Below are 25,998 nucleotides of genomic sequence, written 5' to 3'. Positions count from 1 at the left end.
GCCTAGCCATCTCGTCTTTTACTGCGAGCATCAAAGATGTGTACCTTGCTTTACATACGCGCATGGTACAGCTTAAAGACTGGTTTGAGTGTGGGCACTGGTCTGGGCATGCGTCTGAATTATGCTAAACCACACTAAAAATTGAACAGCAGGTATCAATGCACATTTTGTCTTCTTGGTCTCAGTTTTTATCTCCATTAACACTCTTTTACCGTCACAGTTGTAGCGTACTAATTGAACAACATGAACAACCAGGTCGCCCCAATTGCCGCTTAAATTTGCTCGCAATGATAACCTGCTCTCAAGCTTGGTCACACAAAGCAAATAAAGGGTAACAAAAGCTGGTTGAAGAGGGAAGTTTGGCAGGCTCTCTGGCAGAGAGAATGGGACTTGCGTACTGCGACACCTTGTGCGACTGAGCTTATGTTGCTGTGTTTGCTTGAAACAAATGCAGCCTCAAGAATAATCATGTCCTCTGACTCCGACACGATTATTCTGGAAGCTGGTTCTTCGCATGTAGAATGTACGGCAATGACACTGGTACTTACGTACATGTAAAGGTTATGCCTGCGTCATGTCAGATCACATTTTACTGCCGTCTTCCGCGTCTTTAACAACATGCTACATTGCAAAACATTCCGCAACATGCTACGGGCACCGCATTAGTGCTCTGTTCGTGTAGTTGCATGGTGCTGAGTGTTTCTGGGCTGGTATGTGCGGAAGCTTCAAGGTTCATTGCCTTCCAGGATGGCGATGATCCTGCGTCCTTTCGTGCCTTTTCACCCAAACGCCAACTCACCACCAGCTGGCCAATCTGTTGTCACTCGGATAAAAACAAAAGTGTCAGACGATAGATGCGATTGATACGGAGGGGTAGGCGTTGTCATTACGACTCCGATTGATTGACCGATTTGTGTTGACGAATTGAATTCACTCACACCAGCGGCAACTGAAGTTTATTTGCATGTTGATCAATTAAAATCGGATGTCCAGTGGCCATGTCCAGTAGGCACCGGTTTTCCTCTTCTGTGGATGTCCTGAGCTTTTCACTGTTTTCGACCGAGGCTTCATGACGACCCTGCTAATGCTAACACATTAAAGCTGCAGTCTCCTCTCTAGTATTTCTTATTTTGGCTTGCGGTTTGCATCAACGTCAGCGATAATTTAAGCGTACGCAAGCTGTTCATCGTGATGTCATTGTTGGAATCCTTAAACTCTTGTATTCGATGCCATCCGATGAGCCGCTGGAGGCCTCCGCAATTTTCCCCCTCGTGTCATTCAATCCCATCACACGCTCGTTGTATTCGCGTACCAAACGACAAAATATATACATAAGAGCAGTATACTCGTATAGCTCGGAAAAGCCAGCTTTTAAATCGGGCTTGGCATTGGCAAACATTTGTAATAACGGCTCTCACGTCAAAGTCGGTGCCTTTCGAAAAAGCAAACTTTTTGAGCCATAAGGCATGCGATCAAAACTCAGTATTTCGCGCATATCTAACTCTCATCGCTCGTTGTTGTTTTTTTGCGCTGTAAGCCGTCGTCATGTTGTAGCTTTTAATATATTTGCCGTAATAATAATAATAATAATAATAATAATAATAATAATAATAATAATAATAATGATAATGGGTTTTTTGGGTAAAGGAAATGGCGCAGTATCTGTCTCATATATCGTTGGACACCTGAACCGCGCCGTAAGGGAAGGGATAAGCGAGGGAGTGAAAGAAGAAAGGAAGAAAGAGGTGCCGTAGTGGAGGGCTCCGGAATACTTTCGACCACCTGGGGATCTTTAACGTGCACTGACATCACACAGCACACGGGCGCCTTAGCGTTTTTCCTCCATAAAAACGCAGCCGCCGCGGTCGGGTTCGAACCCGGGAACTCCGGATCAGTAGTCGAGCGCCCTAACCACTGAGCCACCGCGTCGGGTATATTTGCCGTACCGAATAACTTTTCAGTGTGCAACGAAATTCGATTTACCGGAACCAGAGTGCTGGTGATCGCCATCGGTAGTCGGGCTGATTGCCCCGTGGTGAGCGACATTGCGTGAGTATGAATGTTTGCATGAGATCTACTCTCACGTACTTTCCCGTCTCGTTTAGGCAGGAAAGGAGCGACGGAGGGGAAAGGATTCGTTAATGCTAGAGTGGCGAGACGATGTCCTTTGCGTCAGGACATTACCGTGAAGTTGACCACTGTTGGCCACTGAAAACCGAGAACCGATCGGTGCATAGTCAAATGCAACTTACGTCCCGAAGTGCACATTCAGGACTGCCACACGAAACCGCTCCGTGACAAAATAGTCGTCCGTTGTGAACGTTTTTCCTGTGACCTAAACAAGAAGCATCTCACAGGACGAAATAACAAGGTCAGTAATTTTGATTCCCCTGGCTTGTTTCATATAGTCAAACACTAAAAAGCTGCTTTCGTTTACTGCTTCGATTGGTCAGCGGAGTAATACTGGAGCCGGCGGGCAATGACCTATTATTGCCAAGTGCAGTTTTTTTTTTTAAAGTTGTATCCTATTGTAGTATCAGCAGAACATGCGCGACTATTAACTGGCTTAGTTTTTTTTTTTTTGTGCACGCATGGTCCTCGGAGCACATGGTGCTCTCGAAATTCATTACTTTAGAAACTTACGATCGCAGCTCTCCGCGCTGTTGGCAGTTGGGTGCGGCGTGAAATCAGATAGAACCGCACGACCCGTCAATTCATTATAGGATGAGTGATACTATACTCCTGGCTTGTAGACCCGACACTAGGCCCCCCTGTAGGCCCCCCTGGCAGGGGCCACGCCCTAAATCAGCATAACCTTCTCACATCCGAAGCGCTTAAGGGTGCTTCTTTCATTCTGCAAATTTTACGAACAAGCGATCAGGATAATCCGTATCCAACACAGCGACCGACGTACCAGCGCGCAGCCACGCAGTGAAATCGTTTCGGTTCGAACCGGCGCCTTTTTGACAGGGTTCCAAGTGAGACCAATGACGACAGGAGGATGGAGAGATAGAGGGAGAAAAAAGTGGGAGAGGAGGAGAGACGGAAGCGGAACACGAAGGTGAATTAGGAAAGCCGAAGGGTTCCAGCACACCAGGCGTGGGGCAGTCCGAAGAATAGAAATAGCACGGCCTAGAGCTGCAGACATGTTTTACGCAAGCCGCCCAAAACGCGACCGCGGCGGGCGGAGGTGATGGTGGTTCGCGACGAATGACGGCCGGGTGGAGGGGAGAAATAGATAAAACGTAAAGCAGCCTTGCGCGTCGCCGTTCTATTTAGAGTGCAGCGGGGTTGGGAGGCGTGCCCTGGTGGGCCCTCTTTCATTTTCTCTTCTTTCTTCTATTCGCACACCAGCTCGCGCGCCCTCAAGTTTTTGTTGGAACGACCCGGCGGTCGTGTTAGGGACGAGACAAGGGGGACGCTAGCGCGCGCGTGTGTGTAGAACCAACATTCCGCGCGGTCGCCCAGCATCTCTCGGGTTTTTATTGTTTATTAAGTGACCCCACCCGGCCGAGAGAAAGAAACGAAAGAAGAATGGAATATCGTGCCGGCTTTCTTTTTATTCGCGAAGAATTGTGATGTGCGCTCGGTTCGAGGGCCCGAGCTCAGAGAAAGAGAGCAGGGAAGTTGGGTCATGCGATGAAGAAGAAATAAAGAAAGAAGTAGAAGCCGAAACAGTGCTTTATATACTTGCCCGGGTAAATAGATGTAAAACGCCCGCAGGGTCTTCTGGCGGCGCTGCTCTTAAGAGGAAGAAGGCGGGGGGGGGGGGGGGGGGAGTAAAGCGGAAGCCTAGGTCCGGCCTCGCCGCTTCAGGAGCCTCCTCGCGAAAGAGGTTAGGTGCTGCTGCTGTTGGAAGAGAGTCTGTCTCCTTCCCTCCTATTGGCTGTCCTCTCGCTACGCCTGCGGCGCCACTGACGGATTGCAGCACTCGATAAGGAAAGATGCTTGCGTCACTTAGGGTGCTATAAGCCTCCCACCAATCTCTCCCCCAACCTCCATGCCCTCTTTCACTTCTCTCTCTCTCTCTCCTCGCTCTCTCGCGTCTGCCTCAGTCGACGTCTTTACCTTTTCTTGCGTGTTCTTTCGCGGCTGTCAGGGTCCGAGCTGTCGGGTTTTATCACTTGCGTCTCCGCGCTGTGCCGCTGCCGACTATATGCGGCGAAGACGATGCTTGTTCCAACAGCTAAACTACGGGGCTGAGTGAAGCTATCCGTCTTGCCCCTTTCCTCGCGAAGCGAGCGACACGCCGCGGCCGGACAGTCTTTGAGAAAGCTCGCAGGAAAAGAAGAAAAGAAAAATCAGCTCGGGGACAAAACATACTCGAGACGGGAAAGAAAAACATCTAGGCGTTCTCTCGTTGGAACGGACGCCGTGTTTTTATCTCTTTCTTGGCGTTCTATTTATCTGGCCGACGGTTTTCCTCTTCTTACAAGGCCCCCTCCCCTTAGTAGTTGTTACGGGACGTTATTTGCTCGTTTAAGAGAGTGACAGAGCGAGCGTGTTATAAGAGAATGACCGGCAAGGAGCTGTCGGAGCCGACAGCTTTTCCGCTCCCGAACGTGTGATGACAGGCGTGTTGGATAGAAACAGAACGTGTTAGTCCGGCTGTTGCTGTTGCATTGTCGATGTCCAAGTTGCCCATTACCGGGTCGCCTGCTCGCCTGCCTGCCTGCCCCCTGGCTGCCTTTGTGTCCTGTAATGCGACACCATACACGCGAAAGAGAGTGAGATAGGAGCAGAGAAAGGAAAAAGAGTGTTTCCACGCTTGGGAAAATTATCCCGAGCCGTCACGGAGTTGAAACACGTGGCTTTTCGACTTAACAGCCCTTGGCATTGGACGTAGTTGTCGGCAACGTCGGGCGTGTGTTTCCGTGTCGCAAGCGGATAATGTAACGTTTGCTAATGAGCTGATAGTAACACATTGAAGTTTCTTTGTAACCATTTCCGTGTGAAAGTGATACTATATAATTAGAAAAAACTGGCCTTGTTTATCGCTGGATGCCGCTGCAAGTATGGAAACAACTTCTCGGGCTTCTTGCCTCATGGGTTCAAGTGCACAGCAGAACATGCACCTTCTTTAGGTTATTATAGGCTTTCCTATTGCGCCACTTTTGGGGGCGGCTGAGAAGAGGAGCAGATTTGATGGGCATGTTGGAGGCTGGAACTTTGCCAGTGCCGTTCGCTTTCGCACGATTAAAGCTGGCACAGGTGATGCCTGTCTGCATAGAAGTTGGATTGTGTAAGAATTTGCAGCCTGAACTAGTCGCTATCACGCTCGAGAAAGCTTCAAGGCAGAGCTCATCTGTACTCCAGCATCCAACCCGTCGCTCGTTTTGTTTATGTATTTATTTGGAAATGTTGTAGCCATTATGCTGGCCGAAGAGGAAATGGAAACATGATAGACTCGACCATCCTCGCAGCCAGAAACAAGTGATAACAAAACATAAGCAATCAGTGCCACAACACATAGCACTGCAAACAATTAACAATGAAAAAAAAATAAACAAACAAGAAGATGCGCTCTAATTTATTCCACAAAGCTATAACCTTCAAAAACAATGGAGAGCGGCGAGCGATAATCCTTTCTGCGACTATGATATCTTTCTATGCACTCAAAAACAAACTAGAAAAAGAAACAAAAATGGCTGAGAACCTACGCCTAAGACTGTCACATTTTCAGGCCGCCTTACTTAGGCCCTGAATCATTTCATCCTTCTAATAATGACCCGATACACTTCCCACTTCGGCGACGCGTTTGATTTTAAAAACTTTTTTTCTGGCTCCTGAAATTTAGAAATTGATGTCCACTCCTTCGTTTCTTTACGGTTATCGCAGTTTTCAGCATCGCGTCGCGAACTGCACTTTGGCGTTATCGAAGGCGCGCAACATTTTTGCGATATTCCGACGGCGAAGTAGAAAGACATCGTTGACTAACGCTACGCCAAATCGTGAAAGTGAGCTTTTCCGCTTCAAGCGCTAGCTCGAGGATGATGGCTTTTTTGACGTCTTCGCATGGCGACCTCGCTTAGAGAGTTTCGCGTCTGTTTGACCATAATCGCAGCGGCTACATAATGTTGCGGTTTCATGTTGCCTCTTGATTTCTTCCATTTAATCATGTAACTATTCACTGTTTTGAGTCCGTAGGTATAGAGAGGGCTGGTAGACGGTTTCTTTGACACTCTCAAAGTGAACAAGGGAGGGGAAAGCCTCAGGGTGCTTGTAAACGTTTTGCCAAGAGGACTTGTCTTCTTGTTGAAACGTTGGCAAGCGGCCTGATGATTTCCCTCCTCTTGTTCACTTTGTGAGAACCACTTTTTTGGTGAGGCGAACGACGCGCGTTCGCGAATATGTTGTTCTTTCATTAGGTTAATCAATCCATCGGTGAGTGAACTAGCGAGGGAAAGGAGACAGTGTGTGTCTGAAAAAAAATCAACAAACGAGTGAAAAGGTGAAGGAATGACTCAGTTAGCCAGTCAATGAAAATGATAAATAGTGCAGTGTGAGTGCAGCAATGTGAATGAATGAATGAATGAATGAATGAATGAATGAATGAATGAATGGAGGCGACGAGAGCGCAAACCTTACCCCTGTTCTCTTTGCCTTTCTCTTCTCCGCGCTGCAGAGAGGCCCTGCGGCGCAGCCGACCGCGGCGGAGCGCGGGGTCGGCGGGAGGCGGCTGCGGCGGCGGCGAAGGAGGCGGCGGAGGCGGCGGAGGAGGAGGAAGCCCGCGGCCCAGGCGTCGTCGCAGCCGGACAGGCTGCTGAGGAGGAGGGGGGGCCATGGGCAACAAGCTGAGCTGCTCGTGCGCGCCGCTCGTCCGCAAGGGCTACCGCTACGAGGACACGCCCTGGCAGAACACGCGCCGCAGGGACGGACACCTGCTGCGGTGAGCGCCGCCAGGGGGAGCCTCTCTCCTCTTTCTTCCCCGCTCGCTCGTCTGCGGCGGAGACGTCGTCTCGCGTGTGATCGGCACGCCAAGCAGGCTCTCTCGAAATTGAGGACGGTGTGCCTTTTCTCGGATCCAGGATTTTTACTTCAGTCACTTTTACTTGGCACTGCTGTGAATCTTGCACACAATTTTTTTTTGGGAGAAAATATGCTCTGACGTAGTCGAAAAGAAATATGTCTTGAGCAGTGATCCTGACCGCGGTGTGTTAAAGACCTGCCACGTTTAAGACAGACGCGAACTTCTATTTTTATTATGCACTACTTAAAATTGTTCTGCGGTGCATCAGCCTGATTTGTTTGCAAAGCGTCCTGACGGGGCGCATAAAAAGAAAACTAAGCGAATAGGAAGCCGATGTTCGGATGCCGTTGATTTATACCGCGGTCCGGACATTTCTACAAACGATGGTCTGAAACCTGCGAGGTTCCCGTTGACATTCCCAACCTCCCAGTCTTGCGCGTCGGGTTTTATTAGAGTTGTGCGGCATATTTATTTTCTTTCTTCATACCAAGAAATTCTGGACAACCGCATTTTTTCAACCAGAAGTAGTTTACGAACGCGATTTTTTTATATATCGTAAGGTTCCGTGTAACAATCAATATATCCGCAGACGCTCCCTCGGCATGCATGCATTTTTTTGCTGTTAACCTTTTTGCTATCAGCAAAAACGTTCCCTATTGATTTCCTATGGCAGTCTTAACTATCCACTCGATGCGAACGATATACAAACTTTAAAAGAAAGTTTTTTTTTTTGCTACGCAGCGGAAGAATTGACCGTTAATTACCTTCAGTATTCACGTAACAATACCTTAGAGTGTTCTGCAGGTACCTCCCAATTAAAATGGATATTCAGGAATCCCGGACTTGCTTGCACTGAAATTGTGTATTGTTACGTCGACGGTAGCTATGAAAGGTCACATCGGCAGTATGGTCGCCCCCGCACCGCCTTACTTTCCAAATGTCAAGTGGGTTAATGAATTTATTACGTGTCACGACTTGTGTGCGTACCGGTGTCTGAAATAATAATAATAAAAAAAAATAAGTGCTACGTACGGTGATGGCTTAGTAGAGATCAGAAACACACAGGACGAACTGTTAGAACATATTATAGGCATCGCCTATGTCGCTTTCGGGCTGCAACAAGTCATGATGATGTGTTTATTATTGCTCAAGGGCAGTTCTGTCCAAACAGCGCAACGACTCAAGGCATTTTTCTGTTCACTAGACTGTGTCGAAGATACCTATTCCAAGAATTTTATCCCAGAAAAGCGGAGCACTAGGCTAATAGAAAGTTTGTGCCCACTGGAAACCGGCGGGTGCCTGGCGGCACCAGGGATCGAACCCTGCACTTTCTGCATATGAAGAATAGGCTCAACCATGGGCCACCACTGCTGTAATGCGATAAGTCATGACTGCCAGCTTAGCCAGTTTACCAACTCGGGCTAATCTCAGCTGCAATTAGCATACCATTGACACCTGCGTCTCCCGATTTTAGTGACAGAAGAATTCCATTGGATTATGCGCCACGTATCCTTAATTACCGCATTTGTCAATATTCGTTCACCTAGGCTCGTAATTAAGCGAACAGGCGGGATCAACGCGTGAATAGACTATTAATTACCGCTGATCTAACGGCGCACGTTATGTCGCCACGCACACGGAGGTTGTCGGAGGGATGAATATTCTGCAGTGACACCCTCCGCTCGCTCGCAAAAAATAGAAATGAGTGAATTTTTTTCTCCCGTGACGGCACGCGAATGATGTCAAAGAAATACATCTCTCGGTGCAATGACGAAAACGCCGGAGCAGAAACCTAACTGACGCAAACGTTTCTGCGATCTTTTTTGAAAAGTTTTTCTCGGAATGTTCTGTGTTGCCGTCTTCAAATAAATAGAGCGCGATGTGGTAATGCTTATCTATATGCTCGTGCTGCCGACGTGTGTCCATCAGCGAGATAAAGGCACCCCAGCCCGGCTCTCAAAGCTGTTAGCATCGGTGCGTCCCTGGACAGTGCATTGGACACTCTGTTAGCCAATTCATGGCAGCCAACGAGACGGTAGCCATGTCGCTGGCCGATTGCAAGCCGATCTTACGTGCCAAGCTGTAGAGCTAGTATACTATAGATTTAAGTATAGAGTTTGGTAACCAGAGTGTTGTGATTACACCAGTTGCGAAATTGTCTATTAAAGGCCGCGTATCAAGATCCGGAACCCAGATTGGATCAAAATGCAATGGCCAGCCAATAAGATCCGCTTTGTTCAATTCATGGTTATGGGGAAAAAAAGAAGCTTTGTAATCTCTCCCTGATAACCAAGGTAATGTAAACGAATCTGTTGTAGGCGTCAGCAAAAAAACAATCGCAAGATTGGTGGCTAAAAAGCGGGGCAATGACGCAAAAGATACAAGATCGAAATTCAAATTGGGGATTGCGGAAAAGTCAATCGATTTTGTTTTTCTTCTATAAGGAAGAATATCTGGATAGTACAAGTATATTGAACATATTGGTTACATGAAAATAAACAAAACTTGGACGGTGCTTAACCTGCCCCTAAAGGGGTACAGACAGAGAACTTAGAACGCAAACAAATAACACTATTTGTTTCATGGGCATAAGAAGATGCCTTCTATAGTCGGACACAGCTAAAGAATGAAGCGGCTTTTCTCCGTCAAAGGACCCCCTTCCAGCTAATGGCTTCGGCCGATTTTCGTGACGTTGATAGCGTGACAATGCAGGGAGCTTCGGCGCGACAATGCAGGGAGGGGAGTACCTCTTTTCGTCTGCCACTCCTTGCTTTAATTGTCGCGCTAGCAGGGTCATGAAAATCGGCCGACGCCGCTGGCTGGAAGGGGATCTTTTGACGGGGAGAAGCCGCTTCGTTCTTGAGTTGTATCCGCCTATAGCAAGTTTCGGTTGCAGAAGCAGGATAGAAAATACTTTCCGCACACAGGGGTGTCCTGATCTGCGCAGGTAGTGGCCTGCCGATCAGCAAAGTTATGTCAGTATTGTTATTAAATATTTATTTTATGAGGAGTAGAAGTAATCAAGTTGACATGCGACATTCTGCTAGTTGAAGTCCTTGATTCATCTGTAAACAACAACAACGAAGTCATAATTAAGCGCCGTTTTTATTAACGTGCATACGAATACTCCACGTAAGGTATACATGCCTGAAAGGGTATATTGCACCACTGGCACTTTTCTCTGTGCAAGGAAAGGTTCAAACGGTTTACTAGAGTCTTAACATGTGCTGCATGCATTCTTAATATGAATAACGTGATAATTAAGGTTCTGTTTACACGACACATATTTAAGTTAGGCCCGATTTCATTCAGTTAGGCTTAAACACATTGACTGCCATGAGACAGGACTGAACATAAATTCAGTAGAAACTACTCAACAAATAATGTGTTGACAACGTTCAACAATTTTGTTGAAATCGCCATGACCATGGTCAACAGCCTTTTAGCTTTGTGCAGCTGCTATTGTGTAAGCTGATGATGCAGAAGATGGTAAGAGAAATCATGCAAGCAGAGCATACGGGCTCTGCTTAATTTATTTCCCTGGCGACGACAGAAGACCCACTTTTTCACATAGTTGAGGCCGACTCCTGATAATTTTCTGCTCACATAGCTCTAAAAGAAACGCCGAAAAGCGAATAAAACTATAATAGAACTTTCTTGCGAACTAGTTGGTTCATTTCGAAGAAAGGTAAGACTGCGCGAATAGAACACGGAGAAGAGACAAAGAAGCGAACAGCACGGCTGCGCACGCGTGATGTTGTCGTCGCTTCTTTGCCTCTTGTACTCGTCCTATTCGCGCTAGAATTCGTAATCGCTTACTAGAATTAGAGCATTCAAGACTTGCCATTACAATATCTGAATAGCAGTTAGCTAGCAAAATATTAATGCGTGGACTTCTGCAGGATTTTGAAAACCGAAAACTACAGAAGCATGGAGCAAGATATTCTGTCTGTTGAAGAGACCCGTTGATTATGAACAGTTAAATGAGATCACGTGTTAGCACAGAACATTGTAATATTGCACACTACTTATAACTATCACAACATATGCAATTTTCGCGCAACTTGTCACTTATGTGAGATCATACTTCTAATATATCGAAATATGCAGTGCAACTAAGAACTTGCCTGTGGAAAAAATTTTCTAAAAGGAGACCATTTCCACGTTTCCACTAATGCGCTTATGGGCCTAAATTTACTTTTTGTATGCTCTGTAAAAGAACAATTGAAAATAAACTTAAATCTCCTCCTTTCTTCTTTCACTCCCTCCTTTATCCCTTCCCTTACGCCGCGGTTGAGGTGTCCAACGATATACGAGACAGATACTACGGCTTTTCCTTTCCCCAAAAAACCAATTATTATTATTATTATTATTAAATCTCCCAATATCGACTATATTGATTACAACCCACGAAAATTGTGTTCAGCAGAGGCTGAGTAGGCTGAACATATATTGGATTTATGTTGGTTTCCAGTTCATTCAACACGAGGTCAAGAAGGCGTCAACTGAATATCGAAAGTCATTTTTGTAAGGAGGGCTTGGTGGGGATTCCAAAATTGTAAATTTTTGAGGTTAACGTCCCGAAACGACGCATGTGCTATGAGGGACGCCGTAGTGGAGGGCTCGGGATTATGCCCTTCGGGGTTTTTAAACGTGAGCTTACACCACACAGCACAGGGGCGTTCTTGTATATCACCTAAATCGAAATACGGCCTCCGCGGCTGGGATTTAATAATAATAATTATTATTATAATTGGTTTTTGGGGAAAGGAAATGGCGCAGTATCTGTCTCATATATCGGTGGACACCTGAACCACACCGTAAGGTTATGGGATAAAGGAGGGAGTGAAAGAAGAAAGGAAGAAAGAGGTGCCGTAGTGGAGGGCTCCGGAATAATTTCGACCACCTGGAGATCTTTAACGTGCATTGACATCGCACAGCACACGGCGCCTTGGCGTTTTGCCTCCATAAAAACGCGGCCGCCGCGGCGGCTAGTGGTTAGGGCGCTCAGCTACTGATCCGGGATTGAACCCGCAACTTCGGGATTAAGGATACATAATGACTGAAGCATATTGCAAGGAAGGATGTACGAGGAAATTATACGCTTCAGGCTCATAATTTAGGCGTCTTATCTCTTCTTTTTTTGTGATGGGACAATTATGGTGTGCTAGATTATTCCGCCTTCAATGACGTCCTACACTGGGCGGCCATACGCGCAGGAAAAGAGAATCGTTTTTCATTCGCAGATTCCTATCGAAAAATAAGCATTTTTCTTTGCGCCGAACAAAATCTGGGAAAGTTAGGCAAAACGCAGCTAAAGTTTAAAATATGAAGTGCTCAAGGTGAACGGAAAACTATTTCGCTGCGGCCACCCGGTGATGTCAGAAACAGTAGCAAATACTGCGTGTCAGACTGCGATTCTACCACTGTTTTTCCTTTTCCTTTTTCTTACGACCATGGTCCGAATTCCCGCCCCCCATTTCGCCCCCGACCAAGGACACTGGATTTAGTTTGTCGGCGCGCCCCTGTGTCAAAGCTTATACCTCTCCCTGCCCGCCGTCTTGCAACTCGCCACCTCCCCTCTGCCTCACATTCTTTTTTCTTTCTGATGCTCTCCGTAGAATCCTTGCCTAGGCTACAGCTGCTTGTCCCAACGCGAAACGAACTCGAAGAAGGAAGGCCAGGGATCGATTCTTGCGAGGTCGAGCCATGGGTGCCCGCTCTCTCCACCCCCCACCTCCTCTCCAACGTATATAGTGCTTGTGCCGAAAGCAAGACACGTCGTTTCCAGTTGACGTGGCGGATTAGGAATGACGGGAGCTGGGGCCGGGGTCCCGGGACCCCCGGTTCCCCCGCGATCGGCAAACACGGAGTAAAAGCGAGCGACCCGGTCGCTCGCTCGAGGTCCGCGCTGACGCAAACATTAGGTCCCCGGCCGTGGAGCCCGCATTTGGCAGTCAGAGCAGGTGCGCGGCCGAACTCTAACTCTCACGCCACGCACGCCCAGTGAGATCGGCTCTCTTACAGAGCTCGCCTGCCGCGGTATCTTGCTGCGGCGGTGGCATAGTGGCTTGGTTTATCGCTTGCGTGAGCGCTGGCTGACACCGATAAGTAGATAAAGACGACTAGGGAAGAGGAGGTGACAACATTGATTATGGTAATTGTGCGCGGCTTATTCGTGTTGGTTGTGCCTTGTCCACAAGAGGTTATCGCGAGATGTTATTAAGAGGTTATCGGGGTGAAAGGGGCCGTGAGTAGTGCGGAACAAAACAGCAAGCTTCAGTGAGACATCTTCAAATACATCGAGTCTGGTGTCGGGTACTTCATCGCTGCTCGCCCCATGTTTCTTGGCGCTTTGTGCGAGGGAAGGCCAGAGTATGAGCTCGTAGCCGCGGGGAAGCGATCCACTCTGTCTAGGTGCCAGGTCGGAGTGCCTCTGGTAAGACGTGTAGCAGGTGTTTGGCGGTGATGATTTAATTTACAACGCTTTATCGAAGCCAAAGAATCCACGCGCGTTACCGTTACACGCTTTGTGGGGTTTTCTTCTTTTTTACCTATTGTGCTATAGGAAGGGGTTGCCCCGCAGTAGTAACGCGGCTTGGTTTTGCTGCCAAGGCTTCGTTCGCATAGTAACTGAATTTTTAAGTGCCTGGGGTTCAGAAGGCACTGGAGATACCGTAATGTGAGAATTGTCGATGTTTAGGCTTGGTGAACGGTGGTTCCGTGCGATGTCCTAGAGCGTTGGGCGTAGTTGCTCGGAGGTGTGGTGCTGCCTCGGAGATTGAGTGGCGAAGGGAGCAGCATAGCAGTTCCAGAATTAATGGGCGTAGTGGGGCTACGAAGACGCACTATCTCAGTGAGAGGCGTACTTGGAGGCAGAAGGATGGCGGCCGGATCGGGAAGTCTGTGGACGTAGCGGTATCGTAATGACACCCGAGATGGAAACACACTGTTTGTTTACAGGTCACCAAATTACTGCCTTGTTTCTTTTTTTTCTTTTTTTAAACGGTTTTGGGATGATTGGGTTATCCTGGCGAACAGTTTGTGCCCGAGTCTCCGAAGTCGCAAGCGTCGCAAACAGGGTGCTTATCTGTTTTTTTTTGCGTTTTTGTTTTGTTTTTGTGCTCTGAATTTGCGCGCTAAATGATTTCTCCCCTCACAGCGAATGTGTTTGTTTTCCTTTACTTCTTTTTCCGGTTAGGATGGGAAGATGTGACCAATTACATAAATTTCAGAAATGAGAAATCTCTCCTGGATCGCTATAAAGCCATAAATCTGCGGAGCTTAGATCGACTGCAAACTTCAGCTTTTTCTGCAGATAGTGACCACTGGGGGTCTTATCACCTGAGCTATGACTTGTTTTCTGTACGTGCATGCTGTGATTATCATGAAGTGGTTATGTGGAAGACTGTGGACGAGAAATGAGATGTAACGCTACAAGCATGACATGCACAATAGACGCGAGACGACATGCAAGTCTTGACGCGAACTGACATGCACGCGCGAGGTTACTACTGCTGGCTTTCGCTATTACCAGCAAGATGATTCTCATGCCATCTTCAGCGGACCAGATTGGTCGGTAAAGTCACCCTTGGCACCTTCAAGGCTCTGCAATGTTTACAGTGGTGCACGCGTGGTTTTAGGCGCGACAGAACGATGTACTGTCCAATAATATAGCCGAACAATAACTGATAAAAGAATTAATAAGAGGAAAGACAAAAGGAAAAAAAAACAATTTAACCGGCGTTTAAAATTTGCTGGCATGCAACTCAGCGCTGCCTATTCGGTCGCCTGACTTAATTCATAGCTCTTCACAGCTTATAGCGCTGCATACCTTTATTCTACATTACCTCAGCGCCTATACATAATCGGCAGCCTTGCACTGTCATTGTGTACAGCGGTACCACTATGCAACCTGTTGTCTTAGATAATCTCCAGGTCGCAACTGGGCATAGCCTGCAGTCCGGCATAGCCTAGTTCCCTACGTATTCTTTAGATCTGCATTGCGTGTAGCCTTTAAGGACCTGCAGTGGTGCATAATTTCATGATCTTTGATTGTAGTTGCGCAATACATTCGGCAGTATGTGCGAGCAGAAACAGTGCTTTGCTATTTGTTTTTCCTTCCTATTATTTTGTCAGTCTGCAATCGGTGAGCCGTGCCTTTGATGCCGGAGCGAGCTACAGATATTGCCCGCTGGATATCAGCCGTGATGTCGCGGGCGGTAGACAGTTACCAATTGTAGAGGAGCAAGAAATAATTCACGGAAAGCATCGGTGTTAAAATGGGGAGCCTTTGCACAAAGCTGATCCGTGCGAACTTGAGATGACGCTCGGCACACCCCGTAACGCCCTGTCGTCGCAAGATGACACGGAGTTACGTGGTGTGCTGAGCTGCTGCTGACGTTGGGAGGTGGGAGAGCAGACAGAGCATCAGATTATGCAGCGATGCATTCGGATCCTGTAAAGCTACGCGAAATGCAGACGCAGGGGCTACGCGGGAACAGGCAACCTTACGCCACCGGTTGCTGGCTACCGCGAAGCAACAGTCCCGCGTGAGTAGTCGGGGCTCTTCCGGAGAGGTAGCGAGGCGCGCACACATCAGAACAGAGCAGCGAGGCCTGCGAAGCGCTCCGTACAAGCACCGAAAATTCCGAAGTGCCTCCGCTGGAGGCGCAGGAGCGTAAAAACCGCTCAAATAGCGCGCCAGCGCCACCGGCGTGCATACAGCGCAGCAAGGACGACGGCTCTTCCTTTGTTCCGCGACGTGTCGGGCCGCTGCAGTGCCGCTGCGTCCCCCCCTTAACGATCAGCGAGAGAGAGAGAAGGGCGCGTGCAGAGGCGGAGCATTTCTCCTCCTCTGGTGTTTCCGGGGCCACGGCTGCGCTCCGCCTTTCCCTCTCCCCTTCGCTCCCTGGCGGGGCCGCCTCGCGCGGATTCCTTCGGTCGATGGGGCGCGCGCGGGCGATGCTTCTTCTTCCCTTTATTTTTTTTGCCTCTTCCTTCCTTCCTTGCCTTTTCTTCCTCCGGCTGCCGCGCCGATGCTTCTGCTGGTGCTGCTGCGGAGAATTGTCCGTACTGGATGGTGGTGGTGGTGCTCCTGCGTTTCTCTTCCCTGTTTCCGATAGCACAGCCGTCTTTTCATCCCTTATTCTTATTTTTCTCGCCCCCCCTCTCTCTCTCCCTCGGCTGCCTTGGGGAGGGCCTGCTTCCATGCCAGTCCCCTGTAGCAGCGTCGTCACGTATTGCTCGTTTTCTGTTTCAACCTCTCCCTGCGCGAGCCATGCAGCTCTCCCCAAACGCCCGGCGGGGTCGAATGAAAGAAAAGGGTTGGAAAGGTTAGTTCGTATTGCGAGGGTGTTTTTGAACGCGACCCCGGAGAATAAATAACGGCGCGTTTTGGTTGCGGCGGCACTTGCTTCTATAGGGCAAGGGTTATAATTTCATAATCATTCCGCTTAAACCGCATTGGTATACAGTTTGGGCTCACTCATCCCTGCCATAAGCGCAATGAAAAGCGATCCCAGACTGTTGTGTAGCTTGTTGTTTCGAGCTGTCGCGCTTATAATTGCCGTTGTTTGTCAGGTTTTTCATGCTTCATCAATGATTATCACCGTTGTATGCTAAACAGCGAGTGCTAGTCGAACAAACAGTGTGCATTGCACACTGTTTGCGAGTGGGCATTGATCAAACTGACCTAACAAATCCAGTGAGCTCAAAAGCCTTCAGCGCTTCAGGTGAGCCGTGTATATAATAGCAGGAGGTACAGGCTCTGCCAAAAATATACAGCCCATCGGGTTTCCTCCTGGATCAAGCATTGTGGCTTATTTGGCAGTGGCAGGGTCCCAAATATATCGAAAGTGATAGGAAATTCTATTATCAGCCCACCGAAGTCTAGTACTTTCAGGAGTGCCCGGAGTCTCAATAAACAGCTTGGAAGCGAACCCTTTAGCTGTGTATTTTTGTAAAAAGTTTTGCCTGCTGTAGAAGCGAACCTGAGGCGGTATTGATGCCGGTCACACTGAGGGAACAAATGTATCTCTACTTATTTTTCTACCCACAAAAATGGATCAGAATCGTTATATAACTTTCAAACAGCTGCAAGTAGGCGAGCTGAAAAAAACTAATACGGCGCGATTTTTTATAAATAGGAAATCATTGTGAAACCTATTGCCACGCTCCCAAAGAAGTTCAGGAAATCGCAGTTAAAAGTTTACTACCAAATTACTTGCTGACAAATATACCAAAATCTCCACTTTTTCCTTTTTTTTTTGGGGGGGGGGAGGGGAATGGGGGAGGGGGAATTTCTGGCGAAAACGACTGTTCTCAAGTTTAAAACAAGTTCAAGGCGTAAAATCAGTTTCCTGAACAGCTACTGCCCTCTAGTGTTGAAAATTGCAACCAACGCAATTGCCGACTATAACACATTTTTGTCGGCGGGAACAACGGAACACCGAGCGGGACGAGCGTGACTCGTCATTGGAGATATTGGTACAATCTCACATGACGAGTACAGCTCGGGCTTGGTGACGAGCTCGGGGTTAGCGGTCAAACAGCGGGATTTCGGACACACGCTCGAGGGCGTACACAGCGAATGCGCCTGCGTGGACCTGTGCGCACCGTGACTGGCTAATGGAGAATGGTGCCGAGAAGCCGTATGTTTATATCAAAGATGGCCTCGACCTTCGCGGGTCTAGAATTTCCTGACACCACCCGTGTCGCGTATGTCTCCTCCCTAAGGGCCCGTCTTGGCCTACGGCATCAAAATATGGTCAACGCCAAAAACGAGCTAGGCTAGTAACATCTCCGCGATGTTGCTGACGCTGCAAAAATTCCCCATTTGCGGGTCTCTTCACGTCCTGGACCGGTTAAACATTTCAAGGGGCTCGAAATTCACTTTATAGGGTTAAAGCAAGTAATTAAATTATCGTAATTTAAATGTACTCTTGCTAGCTCTAATCTACCGCCAGCAGTACTGTTCGAACACAATTTTCGAAATGTCCCGTTATTTTTTATTGTGTTTTAATCCCTTGGCTCAGGTTACTTTGGAAACGAGGTATGCGCTGCTGACCGTTAATCAGTGCTACCTCTCGACTGTAGGCACGCTCTGCCTGTATTCTGCCGCTGCAGCGATCCTTTTCACGAGGCTAATTAATTATTTCCTGAAATAAAGTTCTCCACATCCTGGTCCTCCAGTGACAAAGAAGAGAAGAGGTATGCAGAATTATGAATATGTTGCGTTTACTGAAAGGCGCCTTTATATAAGAATGCCTGCACTCACTCACTCACTCACTCACTCACTCACTCACTCACTCACTCACTCACTCACTCACTCACTCACTCACTCACTCACTCACTCACTCACTCACTCACTCACTCACTCACCAATTCACTCACTCACTCACTCACTCACTCACTCACTCACTCACTCACTCACTCACTCACTCACTCACTCACTCACTCACTCATCCATTCGCTCGCTCACTCACTCACTTGCACTCACTCACTCACTCACTCGCTTGCACTCACTCACTCACTCACTCACTCACTCACTCACTCACTCACTCACTCACTCACTCACTCACTCACTCACTCACTCATTCACTCACTCACTCACTCACTCACTCACTCACTCACTCTGCATTTCCATATTCTCTTGTTCGAGCAGCAGGCGCAATTCCTGTTTCGTCGCTGTCTGAACAGCTGAACGAAGGCGCCCTACGCCCGTCGCCTCAAAAACTGTTGAGTAATGACCCGCGTGCAAAAACGTGTTCGCTTGTCATAGCGTCAGAATCGCATCAACCGTCGTATATCTTGCCATCGTCGCTGAAACCCTCCCGCCTTTTCTCGTTTCTTTGTAAATTTATCTCTGTCCCCTTCTCTGAGAAATAAGTTTCGTTAATGCCTCATTTGCCTGCATGCCCTGACCTGTTTTCCCGAACCCGCGATGAGCTGCGCCTCCTTTCACGCGGTGCGTTCGGTTCATTCTAAATTTTTGCTTTTATTTTCGCCCGTACGAGAGAGAAAGTGGGCATCTATTTTGAGGTAGCTGAGAAAGAAAGGATCGAGGCGGCGCTTCTTTTTTTTTTTTCCTTTGCTTTTCGTGCCAAACATTTCACTCATCGACTCCTTCTCGCGCCGCAAGTTTTTTTTTGTTTTTTCGCTAGCTATTTACTAGTTTCCTTTTGCTTCCATACAGTTCTTACCAGGCTTCGATTTTCTTTTTGTCCCGTTTTTGTTCACGCCTATTTCTCGTTCTTTGGAACTTTATTGGTTTTCCTTCTTTTTTCGGCAGCCTTAAGTCCTTTATCAAAATGCTCCACTCGCCTTTTACAATATTCTGGAGCCGCTCGCTTTTTGTGCAGCGTCCAGAAAAAAAAAGGGGTGTATGTTGAGAGAGAGGAGCGTTCCAAAGCCCTCGCTTGAAAAGAATGCTTTCATTTTACTAGTTTTCTAAAGAAGAGTACGAATTCAACTTCACACTGGATTTAATGTGCTCGTGCTCTTCTGGTTATAGATTTTCTTTTGTCCGCGTTTTTTTTTTTCTGTCGGGGAAAAAAAAAATCTTTTCAGTTCTCTCCATGAGCGCTATTTGTATGGTCTCAGTCTTCGCGAAGCGAGCCGGCTTTCGGGTTTAGAAGCCACTGAAGGCCTCCTTATGTTTTTCTTCGAAAGAAGGTCGGTACTGTGGGTGTTTTTTTTTTTTTTCCACAGACGCGCTCCGGTCTGTGCAGCCATCGCCGTCTCCATCGCCCGTCTCATCCCAAACCTGCAGTCTTTCATCGCCGCTGACTTTTGCCACACATCATTTTCATTTTTTTTTATTTCTAAGGGCTGTCCTGGGGTTTCTGTTGTCCGGGACGCCGCATAACACTTTGCCCGAAGTTTTGATCCGCGCGCCTCAGAGCAGAGGATGAAATTTGATCTTTTTGCGACTTCGTTAGAAGTGTGGGTACTGCGACTTCTGCAGTGCTCTGTACGTGATTCCAACGTACAGCCAGATGCGGCGAGCCTCGCAGCTGAGAGTTCGGTGTACAAGTCGTTCGGTATATCTGCGTTTTCTGTTTGCGTTTTGTGTGTCTCCCAAATTTCCTTTGAGCGGCTGTCAGCTCGAGGGCTACTTAAGTGTGCGACGCAAGTGGTAACTTACCCGAAAGTATAATCCTGGCTTGAACTCACGCATGAGAATTTGAATCTAGAACCGCCTAGAATAATACAGATCTTTGAACGGTGAAAAGGGACGAGGGAATATACGCGTGATGTTTGTGTGCTTCACGTGTCGTGTTTGTATTTTCGCGGTGATCAAAAGGACGGGGCAAGTTGTGCAGGCTAGTCCATCAAAGTGCCACATTCAACGGGCTTCGGAAGCAAGGTGAGCCGAGGCGCAGGTTCCTTGTCGCCCATCCTTGTGGAATTACGCAGTCACACCGTGTGTGCGATTTAGTGCCTTTGTTTGAGCTGCAATGCATACTGCGCCTCTATGTTTACATTACCCCGCGCATCACAGCGGTTGAATCGGAGCACATTTTTGCTTCTGCTTTTTTGCTGCTAGCTGGTTTGGCCGTTCAAAGCATCCTTGCTTCGATTGCCAACCAGATCAGCCGGTTTCGGCAAATAAAGCTCTCTCCTACTACTCCTTCCGCTCTTCCATCCGATACTCTTCGTGCCTACTTCGCACGTACAGTGAGAGGGTGAGAGCGCCCCGTCTTTAGCGGCACACCGCGGGAAAAGGACGAACAAATTTTGGTCCTCTTCGCGAAGCGCGCCGCTTCAGAGAGGAGCGTTCAGTCACGTCTGCAGCTTGCGCCATGGAGTAAGCCACCACTCCACGTAAGTGGCGCCGCGTTGTGACGACCAAACTAACTTAAGCGTCAAACGGGTCCCAATGCGAAGCGTGCGACCTGACAGGCACTAAATAGGGGAGGCGTTCGTAGGTACTGTACTCCGTGATAGCGTTAATAAAATTTATATGCGAGGATATTAAAGTGCAGACAAGCTGGGGAGGGCTAAACAATATGAAGGATGTGACATGCAAAGAAGTGTGTGACAATAGTGACCATTGACGCCTCTGTCATGATTTATATAAAATGAAAATTGGTTTTTAGAGAAAGGAAATGGCGCAGTACCTGTCTCACATACCGGCGGACACCTCAACCGCGTCGTAAGGGACTAAGAGAAGAAAGGAAGAGGTGCCGTAGTGGAGGACTCCGGAACAATTTCGACCATCTGGGGATATTTAACGTGTACTGACATCGCACAGCACACGCGCGCCTAAGAGTGGAAAAGAGGAACGCTGCCATAATGAAGCGCAGAACACTATAGGTATAGAATAGATACAAAGTAATACGAGGATTGTGAAAAGGTATAGCGGTTCCAGGGCTGACATTGGCGAACTTTGTACTCTATTTGATATCCGATGTGCTACAATGACTAGAGGTTAGCCAAAAAAAATGGTTGGAAGATTGGCTATAGGGCTCATGGAAAGACAACAAACGAAGCTGTTCAGGAAGATATGGGTTGGTCGCCATTTGGGGCACGGCAAAATATCACAATAAAACCAGAGAAAAAAATAACTGATTAGAAGAGGCTGGCAGGCGAAGTCCTGAAGTACAAACGTTGACACGCGATGGAGGTGAAGGACTTGGAAGCTTTCGACAGGCTACTCAGGCAACAACAAAGGAAAGGAAGTTACCAGGAACATCTTGGACATCATCATCACCGAAATGAAAGTCCGCGAAACAGAGAATAATAACTGGAGGCAAAAGTAGCATCAGAGGAATCATTGAGAGAATCAGAGCCGGAAAAGCTATATGCGGAACGAAGTCATGTATGATAATTCACGAGGCAGTACTCTTCTATTGGAGGCAGAGCAGAACGGTGGGTCTAAATATTAACATGCAAAAAACCAATGTAATGTTCAACAGTCTAGCAAGGGAACAGCAGTTCACAATTTGCAGAGAGGTGCTTGAAGTAGTAAAAAAATATGTCTGCTTATGGCAGGTAGTGACAGCTGATCCATATCATGAGAGGGAAATAACTAGAAGGATAAGAATGGGGTGGAGCGCATATGGCAGGTTCTATCAGATAATGAATGGCAGTTTACCAATATCCCTCAAGAGAAAAGTGTGCGAAAAGTGTACAATAGCTTATATTACCGGTACTCACCTACGGAGCAGAAACGTGGAGGCTAACGAAACGGGTTCAGCTTAAGTTAAGAACAACGCAGCGAGCCTTAAAAAGGAAGTATACAGTGTGACGCTAAGAGACCGGAAGCGGCCAGAGTGGATGAGAGAACAAACGCGGATTAATTACATCTTAGTCGAAATCAAGAGGAAGAAATGGGCTTGGGCAGGGCATGTAATGAGAAGGCAAGATAACCCCTGGTCCTTAAGGGTAACGGAGTGGATTTCAAGAGAAGGCAAGTGTAGCAGGGGCCGGCAGAAGGTTAGGTGGACGGATGAGATTAAGAAGTTTGCAGGCAAAGGGTAGATGCAGCTGGCAAAGGATAGGGTTAATTGGAGAGACATGGGAGAGGCCTTTGCCCTGCAGTAGGTGTAGTCAGGCTGATACTGATGCTGATGACGATGATTCGAACCCAGATATATCCAACTCGAAGGGGAGCGCGAAATAGTTCGATATACATATAATTCCGTATATAAAGATGGTAGTTCATGCTCTTATCTGTAACCTATAGAAGCAAGAATAGATTGCACCCATCCTATAGTGACGCGTTTCTTGCAGCGGCATGACGCACAAGAGCGTCATGGCAGGGCATCTCCATCTAGCTATTTGTAGGCCTAACCAGTTTTAACACCGAAGTCGCAGCTGACTGCGCATTGGAACAAGCCACTGCCCGTCATGAGATGTCTAATCATGTTATTAGTACAATATGGATAGAATAACCGTTGATTGAAATTAAGGTAGAGTTGGTTTCCGCAATACCTTCGAAAGGGAACGAGCGAACTACACCACGCGAGGGCCGCGGAAGGCTTTATTTAAGTTGGCTTCATCATATGAAAGCGATGTGGTGTGTAAATTGAGTGCAAGAGGCCGAAGGCCACGCCTAAGTGCCCAAAAGCCTCGCAGCTTACCTGTCTCCGCTCGCAAAAAGTTATCAAAGAGCTCCTCCGTTCGGAGAACCACCACTTACAAGGATGTGGAGCGCCATTCGATATATCGAATGACCGACGAAATTAGAGTTCGATATATTACGCGACTTTCTTGTCTTTACACAGGATTGTCAAATAGATAACCTGTATGTTCGATATATCCAGCAATTCGAAATATCCCGGTTCGATATATCCGGGCTCGACGGAGGTTGCCTGAGGGACATACGATATAGAAGTATGAACACGGAGATGAGAAATTTGTTGCGTATGGGCGCAGCGTAGAAAACATTAAACATGTTCGGCTAGACAGTAAAGATATACATACAGCTGTCGGATTTAGAGATAGTGAAAGCAAAATGAGCAGTAGAGACGAGCAACAGTAGACTAGAGCTCTGGTGGTGTAAAGCAAGAAGGTAAAAAATTTCATGAACTGTCACATAAATCTAAATAATATATCTTAGAACATTTAAAATAGATTAGAATGGAAAAACGAACCAGAAATCGATTAAAGTAAAGAAAGTAAATGAGTACAAAATAAATAAAACAGCCTCTTTAGTTTAGTTGGAAAGGCGGCTCTCACAACCGTACCGATTCAAAGAGGATGTCATTAAGATCTACTTTTCTATCCATCGATCTCCGCAGACCAGAGTTGCTAGAAAAAAGAACCCTCTGTCGGTAAAGTGGCGTTCTGGGCCGACGTCATAGAAACATTTGCGACGCATAAAGTTTGTGGCTTTGCGTACCATGCATATCAACATGTTTCTGTGAGATCGGGATGTGGCGCGTGAAGTGGAGTCGACACTTAGCTCGGCGTTGGCGCTAGCAATGAACAAGTCATGCAGTTTACGAGGGCAGTAGTCCTGAGAAGTTTTGCTGTCCGTTATGATATGGTCGTCGAACAAATAACGATGAGGGGACTCGCGACTGTTTCACGTAATCCCCATTCTGTACCAGTTATTGCTCATTCCGCAAGGCGCTGTGTATTACAGCAGATGAAGAAATCTTGGACGGAGTAGTCGCGGTTGGGCTTGCGTTAGCATTAGAGCTCCTCTCGGGCGGAACAGTCAGCGCTGCTGACGGTGTCAAACCGTGCGAGCGGGTGGCGCGCGGTCCAGCCCGTCAATCACCGTGACGCGGCTTACTTCCTCTCCCCTCTCTCTCACCTGCCACCCATTGCCTTACTCCCTGTCTTTGTCTGCCCTCCCCCACTTTATTTCTCCGTCCACACCCCTGCAAGTAGAGAGAGGGATTTCCCTCCTTTCATTTGGTTACCGACCACCTGTCACCCCTCATCTCTTCGTCTTCCATCTCCGTCTTTCCCTCTTTATTTCCCTCTCAATTTAAACCAGCGAGAAAAAACTCCCTCTTTCCACTTTGCCACTTGCCAAACGAGCCTTTGGAGAGATTTTCCTGAGATGGAGGCTGTTACGTTAACGCGTTAAAAAATGTGCTACAACAAAAGGGGCGCAGTGACACCTGAACCGCGGATGGGGAAAAGAGGGTGTGAAAGAAAGTAGAATGAAATTTACGCCGTTCGGGATGGCTTCACAATAATTTCGGCCTCATGGGGGATCTTCAACGTGCACTGACGTCGCACAGAACGCGGTGTTTCTGCATTCTTCCATCCAAACGTAACTGTGAGGTCTCGGGATAACTGCTCAGCCGGGATTCGACCCCGAGACCTCCCGGCCTCTTACAAAAATGGTCTATAGACAGCTCTACAGACTTCTTATATACTATTGCCTTCATATAGCTATTTATTTTGTCTTTCATAGTCTATAGACTGTCTATAAAAAGTAAACTAAAAGTCTATGGCCACAAACATATTGATTGTCTATGGACTGTCTATAGGTTTGTGTTGCCTATGACTTTTCGCTAAGGTATGCTTATAGAGAATCTATAGACTTTATAGACAGCAGTCTATGGACAGTCTATAGACTGTCTGAAGAAATTTTTGTAAGGGGCTGGACCACCGCAGCAGGTCATGCAGTATAGAAAGTAGGAAGTGAGGAAAACTGCTTTCCGCCGCGGTGGCCGAGTGGTTATGGCGCTCGGCTGCTGGCCCGAACGACGCGGGTTCGATCCCGGCCGCGGCGGTTGAATTTCGATGGAGGCAAAATTCTAGAGGCCCGTGTGCTGTGCGATGTCAGTGCACGTTAAAGAACCCCAGGTGGTCGAAATTTCCGGAGCCCTTCACTACGGCGTTCCTCATAGCCTCAGTCGCTTTGGGACGTTAAACTCCCATAAACCAAGCCAAAACTTTGCTTTGTCATTCGGAGCACAATCAGCGCAAGCGGCGACGCAAGTTTGCGGGACAACCATGTTGATCGCGTGCCGCTCGACCTCGTCAGCCTCTTGCGAACCCGCACTCGGCGTGGAGGCCGCCCGGGGCGGAGAAGCCGCAGCGCGTAGAACGCCCCTGGATCGATCGGGACGGTCGCGGCCGCGCCTCTTTTAAAGGAGCGCGTTACCGCGCGGCCCCTCCTCATGCGACGAGCCAATTGAGCTGCCTTCTCCTCGCCGTCACTTATTGGGCGCGCGTTCGCGCTCAAGCTGCCGAGCGAGCCTTTGAACGATATAGGAGAGAGAGAGAGAGAGTGCATTAGATGCTGACATTGCTCCACTAAGCAAATGCGATGGGGTGCTGGAGCACCACTGGAGATCGGCGTTTTAGAGGCTTGGCTGTATGGGTTTTCTCCGGTGTAAGCAGTATAGCAGCCGCCGTTGCATGTGCTAAGCGGGAACTCCCCGAATGCGAATGCTATGCAGGAGAGCTAGGCTTTGTAAGGGCCACGGACGTTACCCGCTAAATGGGTTGCCTCGAGAATGTGCCACGCGATTGCGTCATTCATGTTCACGTGACCTTAGGGTCACGTGTCTTTCTTATGATGTGCGATATAAGTGTCGCTGGCTCTCCTCGTT

The 25,998-nt window shown here is 47.9% G+C and overlaps 1 protein-coding gene across 8 annotated transcripts in view; it reads left to right on the top strand.

Annotated features, from left to right (window-relative positions):
- Positions 1–25,998, top strand: part of sif (guanine nucleotide exchange factor still life) — a 207,839-nt gene that overhangs the window by 35,277 nt on the left and 146,564 nt on the right. For all 8 annotated transcript variants that reach the window (XM_077631283.1, XM_077631285.1, XM_077631287.1 and 5 more), the window contains exon 2: positions 6,626–6,889. In XM_077631283.1, coding sequence (XP_077487409.1) covers positions 6,783–6,889 — 107 coding nt within the window. In that variant the 5' untranslated portion in view covers positions 6,626–6,782. The remainder of the gene's footprint in view (positions 1–6,625; positions 6,890–25,998) is intronic.

The sequence above is a fragment of the Amblyomma americanum genome, chromosome 7 (assembly GCF_052857255.1).
Source record: "Amblyomma americanum isolate KBUSLIRL-KWMA chromosome 7, ASM5285725v1, whole genome shotgun sequence".
Lineage (NCBI taxonomy): Eukaryota > Metazoa > Arthropoda > Arachnida > Ixodida > Ixodidae > Amblyomma > Amblyomma americanum.
Note: the sequence above shows the minus strand (reverse complement) of the source record. Positions and strands in the feature narration are given on the sequence as shown.